The sequence below is a fragment of the Penicillium pulvis genome (genome assembly GCF_028828015.1).
Source record: "Penicillium pulvis strain IBT 33274 chromosome Unknown contig_12_segment0_segment0, whole genome shotgun sequence".
Classification (NCBI taxonomy): domain Eukaryota; kingdom Fungi; phylum Ascomycota; class Eurotiomycetes; order Eurotiales; family Aspergillaceae; genus Penicillium; species Penicillium pulvis.
The window spans coordinates 2,856,871-2,875,258 of record NW_026643072.1 but is presented as its reverse complement, the minus strand read 5'-3'; the positions used below and the strand labels follow the sequence as shown (position 1 = coordinate 2,875,258).

Below are 18,388 nucleotides of genomic sequence, written 5' to 3'. Positions count from 1 at the left end.
AACGGGTCTTGCCGATATATACTTTATAGTAAGAACGCATAGTTTAGTTCAACATCAACCCTGAAATGTTTCAAGGCCACTATCAATATCTCAGGATTTGGATTGTAATTGTGAACCTTGTCGGAATAGACTAAATTCTTCTTCCCTGGTTATCATATAGTTTCCAGGGCTGTGCCTAGGTGCCAAATGTCGGGAGGTGGAAATTCAAAACCATGAGAGTTGACCAATTTACGAAGAAGAGCCTCATTAAAAAAACATTGAACAATCACCCTGAAGTTCATAATGGTATTGGCTGACCAAACCGAGTGAAGATGTACCCAAATAATGATAGCAAAGCGAAAAAAAAAAGCGAGGAAATCAACCCAGCCACGAAACATTTAATGAAAACCGAAACGCCATCTGTCAGAGAAGCTATTACCGAACTCCGACGCTATGCACCGACCACCTTAAACACATGTCGTGATTCGTATCCCTCCACGGGAGTGATCTCTACTTTCTCATCTGCAGGAATCATGTGGTGCTGCAAGTTCCAACCGGCGCGGCGGCAAAGCTCTGAAACTACCACATCACAGTCACCCAAAAGATCGATATCGAAATCGGTGTGAGTAACAGGCTAAAGATAAGTCAGTAAAATTGATCATCGTAACGGGATGTTCACCAGCAAAACTTACTGTGCGTGAGATGTAAATTTGCGGAACATTACGCGGTAAAACTCCCGGCACTTCTGCAACGGGGGCTACCTTAAGCGAGGTTCCAATGACGATGACCAGATCCGCCAGTTCCCGATCATGGTGAATAAGGCGCTGACCAAACTCATCCGGGAGGCCCTCACCGAAGAAGGTGATATCAGGCTGCAAAAAAAAAGTTAGTTAGGCGACAATGGCGCACATGCCCACTCGTGCGTACTGACCTTCATGACACCAGGAGTGGGGATTTCGTAGTCCTCTTCGTCGGAGCTTTCCTCCTTGCGATCTTTCTGGTTGCCGTTCGAGCTTCGCTTACGCTTCAAGCCCTGTGGCTTCAGAGCCTCCTGTTCGATGCTCTGTATACACGCTTTGCATTCCGGGATTTTGCCTTCCCTGATATCATCAAAGATCGCGTCGCCGGGGACCTTGAAATTGCACTTGACGCAAGTAGCATTGGCAAAAGATCCATGACACTGCACCATCTTTTCTGCAAGTACACCCGCATTTGCCTCGATGTTATCGATGTTTTGCGTGTAGTTCGTCAGGAGTTTTCCATGGTCCTGCAGAAGCTTGATAAACCCATGTGTTGGGGAATACTTCTTCTCGGTAGGAAGGATATCCTTCGCAATTGAGAAAAAGATGCTAGGATCTTCCCGGAAGATATTGATGTCAAATACTTCCTGGGGATCACTCAAGCCTAGATGCGCCAGTTTTGAGTAGAGACCGGTATCCTTTGAACGGAAGTCAGGGATACCAAGACTCGTTGAAATCTAAAGGCCCAACACAAATATACTTAGTGCTTAAACTCAAAATGGATGAATGCATAACGAGGATTGGACATACGCCGGCACCAGTCAGAACAATGATGTTCTTGGACTTTTGAAGCAGGTTGACAGCGTCCTCAATAGTGTTGTACTGAGGAAGCTTTGGCCGCTTTGAGAACTCCCGTGAGATAGCGACCGCAAGAAGCGGATGGTAAGCTTCATCTGGGGCATTCTCCAGAAACTCTGGCGGTCTGATACCGAAGGCTGTGCAGAGCTTCTTCGCCGTGACAGTTTCAAGCACAATAGTCTCTTCTACAAAAGCAACCTTACCGACATCATGCAGACGCTTGCGAAATGCAACAGCCTCTTCTAAAGTACAGCCACCCGGAACTATATGAAAGAAGCAATGTTAATATCTTTGCAAGGGTGGATTCCGGGTAGCGGGGATGTCCGGGGTAAGACGCGAGACATCCACGCAATAACGGAAAAACCTACCTTCATGCAGCTGGTCGTCACGAAGGAACTGGATGGCTCTCCCGCAGTCAGAATCGGCGTCATCGCCATCTGAATCATCGGAGTCGGTTTCAAACTCGGAGGTGACCTCCAGGGCGACCGTCTCCTCATCGGCCTGCTTCACGTCCACGGCATCCACATCGACCATGGGTGATTTCACCAGAGTCTCCCCGTTTGACGGTGGTACCAGGTCCATCCTGCAGGAGTTATATGACTACCTCAACGACTTGTTTGCGCAATGTCGACAAAAAATCGGCTTCTGCATGCGCGGAGACAACTTTATCCGGGCCGAGGCGGTTCAAGTGGCGAAGTTGAACTTTGGTAGAGAAGATGGGCAAAGTAAGGGTAAAGAGAAGTCTTTATCCTTAATATCAACAAAGAAACAGATAGTTGCGAGAAGCAAATTCAAACTTCAAAGAGAAAGACATAATATATATAGACATGCATGCATTAGATCATCATTTCACTTTTGTTTTATCTATCAAACATTCATGAATCAGCCATCTCGTGATCCTCATCGTCCGACTCTATGTCGATTTCCCCATCCCAGTCTTCACCCTCGCCCTCCGCCTCACTGTCATCCATATCCTCTCCAATCTCTTGGTCAATCCCCTGAACAATTTCTAAGGCATGATCCCGAAGACGATCATCCTCGTAGTCCAGTTGGTCGTAAAGCTTCAAGCTCTGTTTCAGCCACTCCCGGCTCGCGACCAGGGAAGCATGTCGAGGGGATTCAGATTCATCTTCTTTGATATCCTGGGGTGCCTGTTGCTTCTCTGCCAGCAGATGCAGACACCAACCGCCGAGGTACCACGCCTCCACACTCTGATCGTCCTCTAAGATCAATCGCTCCAGGACCTCCAGAGCCTCAAATTCCAATGTCACCTCCATGAGAAGTCGTGCAAGACTGATGCGCACCGGAAAGTCGGGCACCTTCGGGTCCTCGGGAGCCAGATCCTTCCACAAGCCAATACTCTTCTTCAGCGCTGCCTGGGCATCTTCAGTTCGCAATTGTGAGATCCGAATAGAGGCAAGAGTCTGAAGGATCTCCGGGGCCTCAGGTGTAGCAGCAAGGGCCTCTGTAATAAGCGACTCGCATCGAGCCTCTGCATCTTCCTCCCAGCTGCAAAAGAACAAGAAACGGGTTAGCAGTGCACTTAACTATTGGTAATTGGTGAAGTAGAACTCACGAAAGATCAGTCATGTAAATCTCAGCAACGGCACAGAGTGCATTCGCCAGCTTAACATTTTTCTCTTCAGCACTGGCAACATCCTCAGCACCAGTCTTTCCTTCCAGCGACTGCAAAGTCTGGCGCAGAGAGGAAACACCCTTCTCGAACCACTGGACGCTGTCCATTCCACCCTGCTCACTCAATTGAGCAAGCCACATGAACTTCTCTGCGCCGCCACCCTCGGATTCTGGTAACGATCCAGTGGGATCCAACTCAACGGAGTGCAGGAAACATTCTCTAGCGGTATCGACATCTCCCAGCTCAACGTTGATCTCTCCCAGCAAGTTCAATGCGGGCAGCTGCGCATTGCCGTTGCCAGCTGTAAGTTCTAGCGCTTGCTGCGCACTTTCCAACGCTTCCTCGACGCGGCCGGTCTGTAGGAGGATCGTGGCTTGATCGAGTATTTCGGTAGGAGTTTGGGCCATTTTGTGTTTCGAGACTGAGCCACCAGGGCCGAGGACGGACTTTGCACGGGATTTGGAAGACTTTTTCTTTTGCGGTCTAGGTTTTCCCATGACAGATCTATTCAATAAATATGTATGAACAAAATCAATAAGTGGACAAGTGAAAAAATATGAGTTATTGGTAAATGCGGGACACGGAATTAAAAAAAAAGTGAAGCTCTCAAATCCTAAAATTGGAGCTGTTTGACCGGTTTGCATGTGGGACGTTCCCTCCACTTCATTATTTCGCGACAGTGATACGATCCATATCCGCTAAGATAGCTCCTCTCTTACACGGTCTCTACATTTTCTTGTGATTGAGTTTAGGTACTCGACTGCACGATATTCGACTTTTCTACCCTCACCCCGCTCTACTCTCCTACCCGGTACCCCTCCAATCCGCAGGCGGATCGCAAAATGGGTCGCGAAGATCAAGTCGAGGAGCGAGAGGTTCTGGACTCAATCTTCCCAGATGAGATCACAGGTAAATTACCGAACTGCCACCCTGATCAGTCCATGTATGAGGAGGAAAGCCTTGACTGACTCCATATTCCCCGCCTCCAGACATTTCCGAGAATGCATACAAAGTATCGATAACGCTCGATAACCCCGAATTCGACCCTGAAGAATCCGAGCAGCCTGTGATATATCTGGAAGTTTCATACCCAGAAGAATACCCCGATGTCGCCCCAGAACTGAGCATTTCCTCTCCACCCAATGCCAGGTACCAGAGGCTAGATATCCAAGAGGACCGGGACCAACTACTCGAATCGCTGCAGGAGACCATTGAAGAGAACATGGGGATGGCGATGGTGTTTACACTCGTGAGCGCGCTAAAGGAAAGCGCCGAGGCTCTCATGTTGGAGCGCGCCAATGCCGTTCAGGTTGAGAAGGAGAAGGTCGCTGCCAAATTGGAGGAGATAGAGAACGCAAAATTCCGGGGAACACCGGTCAACCGGGAGACATTCTTGGAGTGGATGGCCAAGTTCCAAAAGGAGATTGCGGACGAGGAGCAGCGACAAAAGGAAGAGAAAGAGGCCGAGGACAAGAAGAAGAGGTCTGGGAAGGAAGAGAAGAAGCTGACTGGGCGACAGTTGTGGGAGAGAGGACTGGCTGGCAAGGGTGACTATGATGAGGAAGATGAGGATGCTATGCCTGCAATTGATAAGCTGAAGGTCACGGCTTAATTTTATGCATAGATATGTCGATATGAGCTGCTCGCCTCAAATAAAAAATATTGCTTCAATACATCAGACAAGAATGGGGTATCATTTCGCGATATAATACAGACTCAAGCGGGGAATCCAAATGTAGGTGGAGAAAAAGCTCCAAGTACTAGCAGATAATCCGCCGAAAATGAAGAAAGTTGAGTATAAAGGCATCATCATCCACCTGTGGGGCTTTTCCCCTCCGCCGCCTGTCTTTCTTTCTCTTCCTTAGCAGCCAGCGCGCGCTCATCAAGCACAACCTGCCACATACGCTCCGACATTTCACGATTATCGTGATCTGTCTGCTTGATTTTTTGACAAACGTCATCTAGGGACGCTTTGACGCTTGCAGACCATAATGTTGGATCTCCAGCCTTCGTCTTTGTGAGGTGGTCCCAGGTGTCTTCGTCCTTGGCGAATAAGAGTTCCACCTGCAGCCGTTCTCTCAGTTCAATACGATGCCAGCGCTTCTCTAGCTTCGACCGAATGACACCACTAAGATTCCTAGGCTGCGGCTTTTTAATGCGTAGGAAAGGCACTCCACGAGCATTGACCAGAACCGGCACTTGTCGCTTTCCGCTCACCTTTGGTCTGGGGCGTGAGAGGACTGATTCGGCATTCGGATGTCGTAGCCAAGTCTCTTCTTCGTGACGAACCGACTTCTGCCTTTGAATTTGTCGTTCAGAGAGCGGTTTCGGAGGACTCGGGGATTTCGATCGATTGATCTCCCTCTGTACGGCAGCGGATTTCTCCTTGATGGATTTTGCTTGCGCGAGGATTGCTGTGATTTGCCTTTCGTCCTGTCTGTTTCCTCTCGAGGCCGAATCAAGCAGGTCCAGAGCCTAGAAAGCCAATAGCTTAGCACAAGGAATGGTATAGTAGGTTGCCCGAGGGAAGCTTTGATACAACCTACCTGATAGCCGGCTTTCAAGGCATTTGCTACCTGTGATGGGCTTTGGAGATCTTTATATCTGCGGAATCTCTGCCGGGCGAGGAATCTGGTCTCGCTCAGCCATGGTGCATTACTCGTCGAAGGAGAACATTGTCGGAGAAGGGTTCGATAAAGTGCCAGACCTGGGGGGGGAACGGATGTCAGTTTGAACAATTGAGTAATATAAATCGAGATTTTGACTCACAAGCAAAGCGATGAACCCCAGAATGCTTTGGCACGACCACCTTATGCATTCCGTCCAAATAAAGATGCGGGAGAAATTGCGGAAGCTCCGACATGTGATTTGAATAAAATCAACACGTGACCATGTTCCCCGGATTCGAGTAGATCTGACGATGCAAAGCAAAAAAAGATAATTACATGATATCAATATTATATAGACTGACTACTTGCTTACTATACGAAACCCTTTGGTCCATCCAGCACCATTTATAATGAGTGGACTCGAGGTTGCATTAAGGCTGCACCACAAATTACAATACATGTCTTACCAACTTCTTTATCTCACGTTTTTATTCCAAGCCCTTGGTTCTTAGGACCGCTGGAAGTATACAAGTACTGACAAATTAGTTATTTTAGAACCTAGAGATGGCAGGTGGATGTTTTCCCTACGTATCATTCTAGGTAGCCAATGGTAACAACCGATCATGCCCGAGCAGGCTATTCATATACTACGAGAACATTTTGAGATTTTTTTTACAAGAAACCGCGCCGATGCTATTATGCATAGACTATACACGCTCTGAGAGAATCATCATAGGGACATGGAAAAGCAACTAAACCTCGAGAAAGATGACCGTGGGACTCCGGGTTCCTAGTGAACCTATGAGAATGCGGTTTAGAAAGTCGAGCCCTCTGGCGGCTGAGACAGCTTCTTATGCTGGGGCAGAGCCATGTATCTGAATGCAAGTTAGCTGGACAAAGCTTCAAGTAATAACGCAGAAAAAAGGACGAACCGGCGAAGATCAATCAGGACGGTCTCCATAGTAAATTCGCGCTTCCACTGAGCAAGACACGGGAGCTTTGTTGGGTCGACCTAGGGTGTTCGGTCGTCTTAGCAATTGTGCCTCCATGCTTTTGGTACTTGGTCTCATCCTACCTTTCCACTTCGCTGGTCGACACAGGGAACGTTGACTTGAGAGATAAATTGGATTGTAGGGGGCTTGTCGGGGTACTCGGGTCCGCAGTGGATGTTTACGCTGTATATCCGGTTCTCATGGACGCTCTGATCCAATCTAGTGTTAGCGACGGGAGGCACGCGACGGTGAGCAGAGTAGGTAGTGGGGTAAACCAACGTGGGGAGGACCGAGGATTGTTCCATTCCAGTTGCTCATCATCATATCTTCGCCATCAGCAAGTCCGTAAGAGCAAGCCTCTGTAATTGTTGGAAACAAAACAAGTTAGTGTTTGTGCTTCTAAATTCCGGAATCAATGGGTATATCCTACCTGCACCTTGACCCTTCTCTCCTTTCTCAAGCTCCTCAAGAAGCCTGAAGTTTCTCGGCACCGTGGCAGTCATGGTGGAAGTATTTTATTGAAAGAAACTGGACAGGACAGAGGCACCGGAGGGGGAGAATTCGTGATGAATGAGGAGGGGCACTTTCCGGCCGCTCATGCACGGCTTAATGACGAGGGGTCACGTGCGATACGTGTCTTATCGGAATTGCTTGGCGCTTTTGGAGATGCCACGGGGGATTTGTTGACCTGTGTTACGATTCCCATTGAACTTTCGGAGTGACAAGCGCGATCGTGTCGTGAAGCTCGAGGGATAGAGAAGTCCGGTGTTTTCAAGACTGACACTCTTTGCAAAAATACCCAGGAGCCGTGTTTAAAAGCTCCCTGTTCCATTGACACGGGGAGCGGTCACCAGGAATATTGGCGTCGGCCATGCGTTGATGCAGCTCTCTGATTAGAGATGTCTTCCCAATTCTTGCAGACGGAGCTTGCAAACCTCATTCAGGAGTCTAGACGAAAGAATTCTGATCTTCGAAGTGTTGGTCTTACCTCCCCCGAATAATCTCCTTGAATAACAAGGCTAACCGAACTAAATCCAGGCAGCAGAGCAATCGCTAAATGAGTTAAAAGCGCTACCCTCGACATCCGAGGCGCAAATAGCGGCAGGTATGGTCTGATTCTACACATGTCGATTATGGGTTGCAGCTAAAGTATGATATAGACCTTATCCGCAAGCCGGCCTTTGTTGAGCCATTTGTCATTGCATGTCATACTCGACATGCAAAACTTGCTGGAATAGGTGTGATCTGCCTTCAAAGATTGATTGCATCGCGAGCATTGCCATCGCATCGTTTGAAGGATGTGCTTGCAGGCCTGCGGGAAACGACTAACCTGAGTAAGCAACAAACAACAAGCAACACCTAACGATGAGGCGAGAGTTACTGACGCCGGCTAGGTCTTGATATTCAACTCAAAATTCTTCAATCACTGCCTTCTTTACTACAGTTTTACTCCAATGACCTTAGCGGAGATCTTCTCGCAAACACACTGGAGATATGTGCAACTTTGCAGGCAAGCAAACAGATCGCGGTCAGCAGTACTGCCGCTGCTACGCTTCAACAACTAGTTGTATCGACTTTCGAGAGGGTCTCTAGCGAGGACAAGCTACCCACTGATGGCAAAGTTACCAAGACCGTAAAAGTCGACGGCCAGTTTGTAGAAATTGGACGGTTTTCATATGATGCTTTACAGGTTAGTTTTTGTCTAGCTGATCGCCGCTATTCTCTACTGACTAGCTTTACAAGGTCCTGGATGACCTTTGTCGCCTCATTGATGGTGAACAATTGCAATTTCTTCGCACGAGAACCCTTTCGCCTCCATTCGTTCTCGAGCTTATTGAGAGCATCATACTTAACAGTGGCCGCCTCTTTGTAGGACACCCGGAGCTATCTCAAGTACTGCGGGTTCGCTTAGTGCCGTTGATTGTCCGATGCTTATCTGAGAGAACTACATTTTCCCAGACAGTCCGAGTAACTCGGATTCTTCTCATTCTGCTCAAGCGCCATATGTCTCTCTTAACCGCAGAATGCGAAATGGTCCTTGGTCTGCTGACGCATTTACTTGAACCTGATGGGACTGCACCATGGAAGCGAGTTCTGTGCATGGAATTATTCCGGGGCCTCTATTCTGAACCGGGTGTTGTTCGGCAGATCTACTCGCTTTATGATGCAGAGGAAGGCAGAAAAAACATCCTGCGGGATCATATGGCCTCCTTTGTGCGACTGGCTTCTGAAAAACCTTCGTTGATTGGCGTCAGCAATCAGTCAACATCACCGCCGCGCGCTGATCATTCACGGTCTGTGACTGAGGATCAGATTGCTCTTGAGACTGGTGGTGTAGCGGGTGTCATCGGAACATCGGTTCCTCAAAATGAGATGAGGGTCCCGGGGATCAGCACTCAGTGGAGTGTCGTCCGAACACCTTACATTGAGCTACTGGATAAAACAGAGCCATCGCTGCCTCCAGAGACTTACATTTATAGTCTTGTTCTGAACTGTATTAGCGCCTTTGCTGAAGGGCTTGCAAAGTTCATTCTCCCACTCACAGTCCCGGATCTGAAACAAAAACGGAAGAACAGACTGGCCAATACTCCTGACCAGGGGCCTGATTCGGCTAGATCGTCTCAGGACCTTCAATCACCAGATGCGACGAGAACACAAGCAGCTTTTTCGTTCAAGAAGCCCTCAGTACCCATAAATCCCTTGGAACTGCAGTCCCACATGCAATTCTCCGCTATCAAAACATGTGCGGGCATTATTGAGAATTGTTGGCCTGCTGTACTTGCAGCATGCTCAACCTTTTTGCACGCCTCCCTTGACGATGAATTCTACCACAACCTGGTTCGAGCTTTTCAGAAATTGGCCCATGTCGCAGGCTTGCTCAGGCTATCAGTGCCCCGAGACGCTTTTCTCACAACACTCGGCAAGGCAGCCATGCCTGCAAGCACTGGTAGTTCTAAGGCGCAGACCTCTGGTGCACCGGCTGGCGCAGGATCCCAGGCCCATGATGATTTTCAGAAAAAGCGAAAAAGTACCGATTTCTCACGAACCAGTTTATTGCCGGTGGATTCAACTGGTTCATCGGTTGGAGATGGCCGACCTGTGTCTCTCAGCACCAGAAACCTCCTCTGTCTCCGAGCTCTAATCAATCTTGGAATTGCCCTGGGGCCGACTTTGGACCAGCCAGCCTGGTCTATTTTGCTGGAGACACTCCAGTATACTGGCCTGGTTATTGGGATCTCGTCGAGTGCAATGGTTAAATCAGCCAGTGGCGCGGCGGAAGTTCCAGGCACTCCAGGGAATGATGTTCCCACTGCAAATCTTGGCACAGAAGTAATTGCCGTACAGGCTGCATCTTCCAAGCTGTTTGAAAGCACCAGTGATTACCCCACTGATTCGTTCCAGGACATTCTCCTTGCCCTTCTGGGCCTTTCCTCATTCACAGAACAACGAGACGAGCAAGAGGAAGTCCAACAGGTATCTGAGACTCCCCGGTCGCCACAACCATCCCGGCATCCTGGACGCATGCATCAGAATGCCCGGCGCGTGTCACACACGGTGGGTAAATCAAGGATGCAAGATGAGGAACTCAAGTTTGTTTTAGACAAAGGAAATGAATTGGCTAGAGCAAATCTAGACAGACTCTCTTCATTGGATGCAGCAGATAGCAACGCCTGGCAACTGCTGACACGAAGTCTCATCTCAATCTCTGCAAACATTGCGATTAGCCCAAATCTCCGCCTGCAGGCAAGCGGGATTTTGAACTCATTGGTCTTTTTGACGATGAGACCAAGGGATGGCGATGAAGAGGAGACACAGAACAAGGTACAGACACGGAATCTTCAAACTCTCAAGGATCAAGTTACATCTTTGTACGCATCAGATCTGGTTTCTTCCAAGTCTCTTCCAATCACAGTGGTTGAGATCCATGAGCAGAGCCTAGAAGTTCTCCAAAATATTCTTGAGCAGTATGCAGAAACGTTCCAAGATGGATGGAATCTTGCCTTCGGTTTGATATCCGGTGTCTTTCAAGGTGTCGCAAAGGTGGAAAGTAGTGATCAGCTATCTTTACCCACTGAGCGCAGATCATCCGGCCTGCCAGCCGGGCCAAGATTAGTTCGCGCTGCGTACAAGTCACTGCATCTGGTCGCATCTGACTTCCTCTCTTTGTTGCCTGCGGCTTGTCTCTTGAGCCTGGTAGATTCGCTCTCGAGCTTTGCTTCTCAAACACAGGATTTCAACATCTCTCTTACAACTACCTCATTTTTCTGGACTGTATCCGATTTCCTCCAGGGACAGATCGAAGAATTCTCCATTGAGCGTCATGTTGATGCTTCTGTCAGTGAAGAAGTTCTGGGTGATCTTGCTCAATCCAAGGACCTTTCTGTCTCGAGAAACTCGCTCTGGCTTCTGCTGCTGCTTCGTAATGTGGATGTTACCACGGATACCAGACCGGAAATTCGAAACAGCGCGATTCACACTCTTCTTAGGATTTTTGATGCCTATGGGCAGCAGCTTTCTCCTAAAGCATGGCGGTTGTGTCTTAACAGAGTCCTCTTTTTGATGGTGGAGCAAATTGAAAGCACACTAAATGAGCCCAAGGCCGTGAAAAACGACCTGAAATCTTGGGTGGATACGACGGTCGTGATGATCAATGGAGTTGCTAATCTGATCACGACTTTCTTCGAAACCATTGTGAGTGATGAGAAGTTCGACCAGTCATGGACCCGACTTCTGAAGTACCTGCAAGCATTGGTTGAGATGCATCTCCTTGAATTCAGTGAAGCCACGTTTGCTAGTATTTCATCTATCCTCATCCGAGTGCAGTCTCCCATTGGGCTGAGCAAAGATGCGCTTCAGTGTGCTTGGGATCTGTGGATTAATGGACACCCCGCCAGTGACGAAGCCAAACTCGATTTGGATCGACCTAATCAAGATGCTGCGCTGGCCTATATCCAAACATTCCAACAAGTATATCGTCTCTACAAAGACGATTTGACTACGGAACATATCGAAAAGATCCTAAATCACTTGCGACTGCTGGTGTGGAACTCAGTATCCCCACTTTATTCTCCAGATATTGATCGACCTTCCACCGTCCAAGCGCTGGTAATCGACTGCATCAAAACCCTATGTTTGGAGAAAGAAGAATCTCAGGATGCAATTCTTTTGTGTCTTGCTGAGCTCTCTGCTTCGGCATTATCCCAATGGAGTGCGGAAAGTGACTCGAGAAGGCCTACATTTGTGGCCTTTTCGAAGAACATCATTGATCTTATCAGCTGGTACATCACTGAATTTGGTATCAAGCAAGACATTTTCACCAATGGTGCACTGACAACTATCCTCGATCGTCTCAATGGGCCAATCGGGCAGAAGTACACATGGCAAGGAAAAGACCGCGAGCCTTTCCTGTGGCAAAAGGCCTCAACGGTGTCCTTGAACGTACTACAAGTCGCAGTCCCTTATGTAGAAACACAATACAGCGAGACCAACGCTGCAGAGATAACCCGCTTCTGGCAATGCGTCGTGGATGCTACGCACGGCATCGTCTCTGCCCGTGGTTTCCAAGCCCAGCAGCTATCAAACGCCCGCGTCCAAACCGACGAGGCATTTGATATCGCCGCATTCACCCGCCTGAAGACGTTGATTCTACCTTCGCTCGGAGCGTCAGCAATCGCAAGCTCAGTCCGCCGCGATTTCGCGTACGCTCTTTTCAGTTCATCTTTCATATACCCGCCCCAACGACTCGATCTCCCGGCCACTTCAATCGAAAAGAACCCTCTTCAGGACTTCTACAAAGTCCGTTCAGGCCGTACTTTCGACCCTCCGCCGACTCTGCGCCCAAAAATGGCCTACGCGCTCATGGACACTCTCTTCGAGCTTGCTACAAGTGCTGGTGCTGATGATGCATCGACGCCATCTCCACAGACTCTGCTAGCTCAATCGGTCTCTCCTTACCTCCTGCTTCGCTGCGCTATGTCGTTGAAAGCATACATCGCCGACCAGCCTCTGCGCGGTCTAATGCCTCAACCTACGCCTGCACGTAAGGCTCTGCTTCATCTTCTTGTTCACATGGTTCAGCTTCAAAGCGAGCCTTCTGCCATTCCGGATCCACCAATCTTGAAAACTGTCTCGGCAATGACCGACTCGGAAGATGATGCTCCACGTCATCACCGCAAGCATCTCGAATGGCTGTACCCTCTCATTGTCAAGGCGATTCAGGTGGCAGGTAAAGAACGCGATGATGGACAGGTACTTCAAACCCTCGGGCAGGCATTGAAGGAGACAGGTCGTTTCGAATAAGGCGCGCGAACGTGGATTTAGACTAGTGCGCTGGCTACCAGTGCTCCAATCATCTTCATAGACATATACGTCACATGCGTGTATCTATTCATTGTTCTATGTATCTAATCCCATATCTCCATGATGACGCATGGGAAAAGGGAGGTTATCCAGCAATTCCATTACAAATTGCGACCAAGCCGAATGGTTCACTTTGAAAATAGAGTATACAATAAAAGAAAGAACAGTAGGCTACAGTGATTTCGTAACAAGACCGTGGTAGGAAGCATTGATTGGAGACAAGAGAAATGTAGGTGGGATGAGAGTAAGAAGTTCGGTGGGTATAGAAGGGCTAGACGAAAACAATCAAATTATGCCGCCGGCGCCGAGACTGGCGGGGTAGTACTCTGTTGCTGCTGCTCTCGTTGCAGATGAGCGCTTGGAACTTCACGTCCTGGACCAGCGGTCGCAGAGCCCGGAGGCAGGATAGCCTGTTGTTGCTGGAGGAGGACCTGCTGTTGAATTGCCTGCTGCTGGGCGATCTGTGGTGTCGCGGCAATCTCGGGTGCTTGCCGGTAGAGGGCGATCTCTGATTGCTTGAAGTAACGACGGGCATCTATAAAATCCAACGTTAGTAACGGCCAGTAATGCATAGAGACGCCAGTCTAGTTCCACGCCGGATTCCAAAGTAAGTTTAGCGTGGGGGTGGGCAAGCCGAGACCAAGAATTGCTGTGGGATTTACTAGCCGGCCCGATCATTTCGGTTTCAAAGACCGTCGGCTATGTAAATTACCCAGCCCACAGATTCCACGGACTCCGCGGAATGACGGTCATTGGCCATTCAAGATTATGGTCTCCGCGAATAGGACGCATTTCAATGTTGCGTAACGCACCTTCATCGATCAGCACCAGGCTGAGGTAGTATCTTGTCGAGTATTTCTTGTTCACGTCGCGGAAAGTCGGGGTCAAGTCGAATCCACCAAGGAAAAGACGAATGGGGATTGTTTCACCTGCAACTTCGTCAGCAACCTGGATTATATTGACGGTTTGTTTAAATATCGAAGTGGTAAAAGCAAATGCAATGGACCAAATCTTAGGTGCAGGGGGGAAGGTACTAACCTCGAGAAGGTGAGCCATCCATGATCTAACTGATTGTTAGCAAGTCGTGCCCAGGCTACGATCACGAGACCTCCGCAAAGAAAGAGAGAAAAAAAAGGCAAGCTAGTGCACATACCTCGAAGCGAACCAACGTTTCACTCTCATTATATTGGTTGGGAGGAGAACCGGTGGTCTCCCGACGAATGATCGACAATTCCATATGCTTAATCTTGAGTCGCACGAGCAAGAAATAGATGCGGCCTACAATCACGTCCTTGAGGTGGTACTTGGACTTAGAGTATTCGAACTCAATATGCAGGCAGTCTTCGATTCCGACATCCATCTTAATCGCGCTGTTGGTCTCTGGCGGCATGCGGTACGAATAAACCCAGAGATCCTTCTCGCGGATGACGTCGGCCATCCGCCGCGAGACGGTCACCCGCACAAAGTAGCGCAGCTTGACGTTGATGCCATTGTAGGACTCGTATTGCTTCTCGACATTCTTGAAGTTGAAAGGAAAGGTTTGGGGGTGCAACAGCTCGCCCGGCGCAGCAAGTTCCTGGACCAGCGATAGGAATTCGTAGTGGTTGCCTCGGTCATAGAACATCTCTGTACAGATAGCTTGCTTAGCTTCTGATCCGGGATCGGACGGGGCCCAGTATCATGCCAACATACCAATTGTGCCAATGAACTGCACCTTGATACCTGTATGCTCCAATCGCTTGCCATCCTTGGGTCTAATGGTCACCGCACCCTTGACGGACTCCCCGTCCATGTACAGGGGAACCCGCTCGCGGCGGCCCTTGTCGAGCTTGACATCGACTGTCTGGCGATCATCGAGATCGTCTAGGACGACGTCGATATCGACCGGGGTGGAAAAGAAGAGAGAAGCCATCGTGTGTTAGTTAAAGATGTTTGGAGAAAGCGCGCGGAGATCCAGAACGTGGCCTCGTTGCTTAGTAAGACCCCGCAGGCAGCTACTTCTCCAACCAAAACACACGACTAGATGTATTCATCTTCCATATTTATTCGTGTATATCAATGGCTCAAATTCTGAGTTCATTTTAGCTTCGCGACGATTTTTTTTCTCAATCGTCTTATCACTGATCTGATTATGCAACTGTGAACCTGTAATTTTGTGAACAGGTCACCGCCTTATCTGTGTAGCTTTCACCCCCGGGAAACAGACCACCACAAGTCTTTCTACCACCTGGGCATATATATGACTCAATATGAACTGTACGAGTTGGATTGTTGATGAAAGCAGTAGGAGAGGCGTCCTAGCTAGGTGAAGCCTTCTTACACTCTTTCAATAGACCACCCAGGCGGATGTTTCCCGTCCAGCTCGTCCCGTGGTGGGCTAACAGGTTGCTGTGTGACCACCAACAGGTTCACCAGCCACACTTTATCGAGGCGCATTAATACTCTTGTGGAGTTAGAGGAGGGATGGGGATAGGGGTGGGGGTAAACGAATGTTTTTATAGGGACTGTAACTCGATCTATACCCGATTTTATCACTTACTGTACTTCGGGCTTCTAGTTAAGCACTAGAATCGGGCCTTCGGATCCACTCTTCTCTTATACGCATACTGGTGCTATTTAAGGCACTGCTTTCTCTTCTGATATTCCACAGGATCAGGTCGCCCGTATGGCCATGTTTGAGATCCTAGAACCGGGAAAAAAGATGATACTATATGAGGTCATACCTGGCTCTAATTCTTGGAACACGTTGAAGCGTAGTATATGTCCTACAGATCACTTTTACCGGAAGATACTGGTTGTAAAGAATCATTCCAACTTCCCAGATTCAAGGTGTTTCGTTGATTCGCAATTACCCCAATGTGATAATTGAAGGTTTGTTTTCAGAGACCAGGTTCCAAGGTTCTCTGACCGGACATCGGATTTTATTTTCCGAGATGTTGATTCAAAGACCATGGCCATTCCATGCTTCCTACATGATGGCTCCAGGGTTGAGTTGAACCCCGCAGATATTCCCCAGACTTTTACGCTTCGGCCTACCTAGAGGATTTTAGTAAGACAATGTTGTCATGCGCCTGGGCCATGCTTAGCCGGTCTTTAGCCAAGTCGGAAAGCTGAGATTCTGAGATTGGCCACATCTCTGCCCACATATTTGCCCACGCCCCTGTTTTCGTTGCCGTGTCTGTCATCCGAGAAATCGGGCCGTTTTTTTCTTTTTCCCCCCCTAATTTTCATTGCTCGCTTGTCCCACGGCTTGGCATTGTAGGGTACCTTGAAACATGCGTGGGGGGACATATTTTCAGCCGATTCAGTCTCTTCTGGTCCACAGATACGCTCTTAGTCTCCCGATTAAGACAGTAGACCCTGCATAGCCAACTATCACGGTAGGAACTATATGATGCATTTATGATGTATTTGGAGCTCATATATGGGTTCTTTATCCAAAATTTAGGATGCAAATGTAGCCAAACTGGCGGTGTCACTAGTGTGGGGGTACTTTACAGTGTAACTTACATACATGTGACATCATCCGAACCATCGGAAGTGCAGAGCCTCGCACAAACACCGTTGAGTCCAAGTCAATTGATCCATAGTTGTCCTACAAGCGATTGTTGACACCTATACTATTCAGATCTTTTCCAAAACAGAAGATGTGAGGTTGAACTGGCAAGACTCAGTCCGTACTTCTGTCGATCGATCTCCCGACTCCACGGAGACTCATCCCACTCCTCCACTCGGGTAATGACTATTCTTCACATCCCACCAATCACAGCCATACACGGCTCCTCCACTCGGCTTCTGGTTTCTTCTTTCCCCCGACTCCACCGTCATACTTAAAAATGTAGGGGAGATCTTCCTGTCGCGCGACTCTTCCGTTTTCTCTTTTCTTGCTACATAGTCAGACTGATTGCGCAAAATCTATTACTTCGCGAGAACACTACTAAACACCTTCCTTCTTATTACAAAAAGATATCCACGTCAGTTCCGTGGATCACCGCCTTATACCTATCATCCACTCACGGTCCATTTTGCAATCGCGAGAGGGTTTTATCTCCCCAATAAACCGCTCAATTCCACCCACATTCCAGCATCATGCTCTCCGCCGGTCAGCCACCGATCACACCTAGCCTCGTAAACTCGCCGTCCAGCGTACCCGTGACAAAGACGCACATCATGCCTGATCTCGAGCCCAACGGCACCTCCACACACGCCGCAATGCATCCCCGGTCCAATCAGGTCTCCCCGATCCAGCATATCTGGGTAGTGACAGGTCCTGCTGGCTGTGGCAAAAGCACCGTCGGTCAAGCCATCCGCCAGAAACTGAACCTACCATTCTTGGAAGGCGACGATGTACGTGGAAAGCCCTTTTACGGATGTCAACACAGGCACCATCCCAATAAAGACATCCCAATGTACAAGGACAGCAAAGAACAAAAGCTAACATGTTTCCCCGCAGTACCACCCCAAAGCCAACAAAGACAAGATGGGCAACGGCACCCCCCTTACAGATGCAGACCGCTGGGACTGGCTCATCTCACTCCGCCAGGCTGCCATCGATGCTCTCTCCCCCTCGGAATCCAATAACTTCCACCCACCCGCCGGCGTGGTCGTGGCCTGTTCCGCCCTGAAGCAGAAATACCGCGATGTGATGCGCGTCGCCGCATACGGATCGCCCTCCGTGCAGATCCACTTCGTCTACCTCAAGCTCACAGAGGCTGTTCTCATGCAGCGTGTCAGCCAACGCAAGTCGCACTATATGAAGAGTGACATGGTTCAATCGCAGCTAGCTGCTCTAGAGGAGCCGCAGGGCGAGTGGGATGCTATCACGATTAATGTGGAGGGATCACAGGAGCAGGTGCAACAGAATGTGTTGAAAGCTGTTGCTGAGAAGCTAAAGGAGTATTCTTGAAGAATACTAAGTCCTGTGGGAGTTTTTGCATACGGATTCTGGTTTGTGGACTGCTTTTTTCTCCACTTGGCGTTCTATGGGAGCTTGTGTTTGTTCTATACTCGCATTGTTTTTCTGGCGTGATGTTCTCATCGGCTTTGCCTCGCACGGCTTTTGATACCCTATGTCGGGGCAAATGGCATAGCAATGTCTATACTCCATAGACCAAATCTACTGACATTGGTGTTTGTGAAGTGTATTCCCGGGAATCATAAATTCAATTTCAAATCTATTCGTTATATTGTTCAGTATTCTATGGTTAGTCATAT

General features: G+C 48.8%; 8 protein-coding genes across 8 annotated transcripts; 3 read left to right on the top strand and 5 right to left on the bottom strand.

Annotated features, from left to right (window-relative positions):
• Positions 1-430: 430 nt before the first annotated feature.
• On the bottom strand, positions 431-2,159 carry N7503_002288 (putative histone deacetylase SIR2; the record flags this gene model as incomplete). The annotated part of the gene is made up of 5 exons (XM_057061835.1): positions 431-613; positions 672-851; positions 911-1,456; positions 1,530-1,840; positions 1,946-2,159. The coding sequence occupies 5 exons, from the start codon at positions 2,157-2,159 to the stop codon at positions 431-433; spliced, it is 1,434 nt and encodes a 477-aa protein (XP_056925797.1).
• Positions 2,160-2,406: 247 nt separating this feature from the next.
• On the bottom strand, positions 2,407-3,782 carry N7503_002287 (ACL4 family protein; the record flags this gene model as incomplete). The annotated part of the gene is made up of 2 exons (XM_057061834.1): positions 2,407-3,086; positions 3,154-3,782. Coding segments are annotated over 2 exons (1,263 nt in total), but the record flags the coding sequence as incomplete, so codon positions are not given.
• A 135-nt stretch (positions 3,783-3,917) lies between these two features.
• Positions 3,918-4,862, top strand: N7503_002286 (RWD domain-containing protein). The gene is made up of 2 exons (XM_057061833.1): positions 3,918-4,122; positions 4,203-4,862. The coding sequence occupies exons 1-2, from the start codon at positions 4,056-4,058 to the stop codon at positions 4,823-4,825; spliced, it is 690 nt and encodes a 229-aa protein (XP_056925795.1). The 5' UTR covers positions 3,918-4,055; the 3' UTR covers positions 4,826-4,862.
• A 160-nt stretch (positions 4,863-5,022) lies between these two features.
• Positions 5,023-6,031, bottom strand: N7503_002285 (LYR motif-containing protein; the record flags this gene model as incomplete). The annotated part of the gene is made up of 3 exons (XM_057061832.1): positions 5,023-5,688; positions 5,760-5,920; positions 5,983-6,031. The coding sequence occupies 3 exons, from the start codon at positions 6,029-6,031 to the stop codon at positions 5,023-5,025; spliced, it is 876 nt and encodes a 291-aa protein (XP_056925794.1).
• Positions 6,032-6,636: 605 nt separating this feature from the next.
• N7503_002284 (E2 ubiquitin-conjugating protein MMS2) lies at positions 6,637-7,317 on the bottom strand (the record flags this gene model as incomplete). Its single annotated transcript, XM_057061831.1, has 5 exons — positions 6,637-6,697; positions 6,755-6,834; positions 6,898-7,023; positions 7,094-7,173; positions 7,245-7,317. The coding sequence occupies 5 exons, from the start codon at positions 7,315-7,317 to the stop codon at positions 6,637-6,639; spliced, it is 420 nt and encodes a 139-aa protein (XP_056925793.1).
• A 396-nt stretch (positions 7,318-7,713) lies between these two features.
• On the top strand, positions 7,714-13,114 carry N7503_002283 (uncharacterized protein; the record flags this gene model as incomplete). Its single annotated transcript, XM_057061830.1, has 5 exons — positions 7,714-7,791; positions 7,853-7,919; positions 7,975-8,148; positions 8,209-8,504; positions 8,558-13,114. 5 exons carry the CDS (start codon positions 7,714-7,716, stop codon positions 13,112-13,114), a joined length of 5,172 nt encoding a protein of 1,723 aa, XP_056925792.1.
• A 350-nt stretch (positions 13,115-13,464) lies between these two features.
• N7503_002282 (vacuolar protein sorting-associated protein 26) lies at positions 13,465-15,086 on the bottom strand (the record flags this gene model as incomplete). Its single annotated transcript, XM_057061829.1, has 5 exons — positions 13,465-13,709; positions 13,987-14,103; positions 14,213-14,237; positions 14,328-14,800; positions 14,867-15,086. The coding sequence occupies 5 exons, from the start codon at positions 15,084-15,086 to the stop codon at positions 13,465-13,467; spliced, it is 1,080 nt and encodes a 359-aa protein (XP_056925791.1).
• Positions 15,087-17,263: 2,177 nt separating this feature from the next.
• Positions 17,264-18,080, top strand: N7503_002281 (gluconokinase; the record flags this gene model as incomplete). The annotated part of the gene is made up of 2 exons (XM_057061828.1): positions 17,264-17,521; positions 17,628-18,080. The coding sequence occupies 2 exons, from the start codon at positions 17,264-17,266 to the stop codon at positions 18,078-18,080; spliced, it is 711 nt and encodes a 236-aa protein (XP_056925790.1).
• Positions 18,081-18,388: the final 308 nt, after the last annotated feature.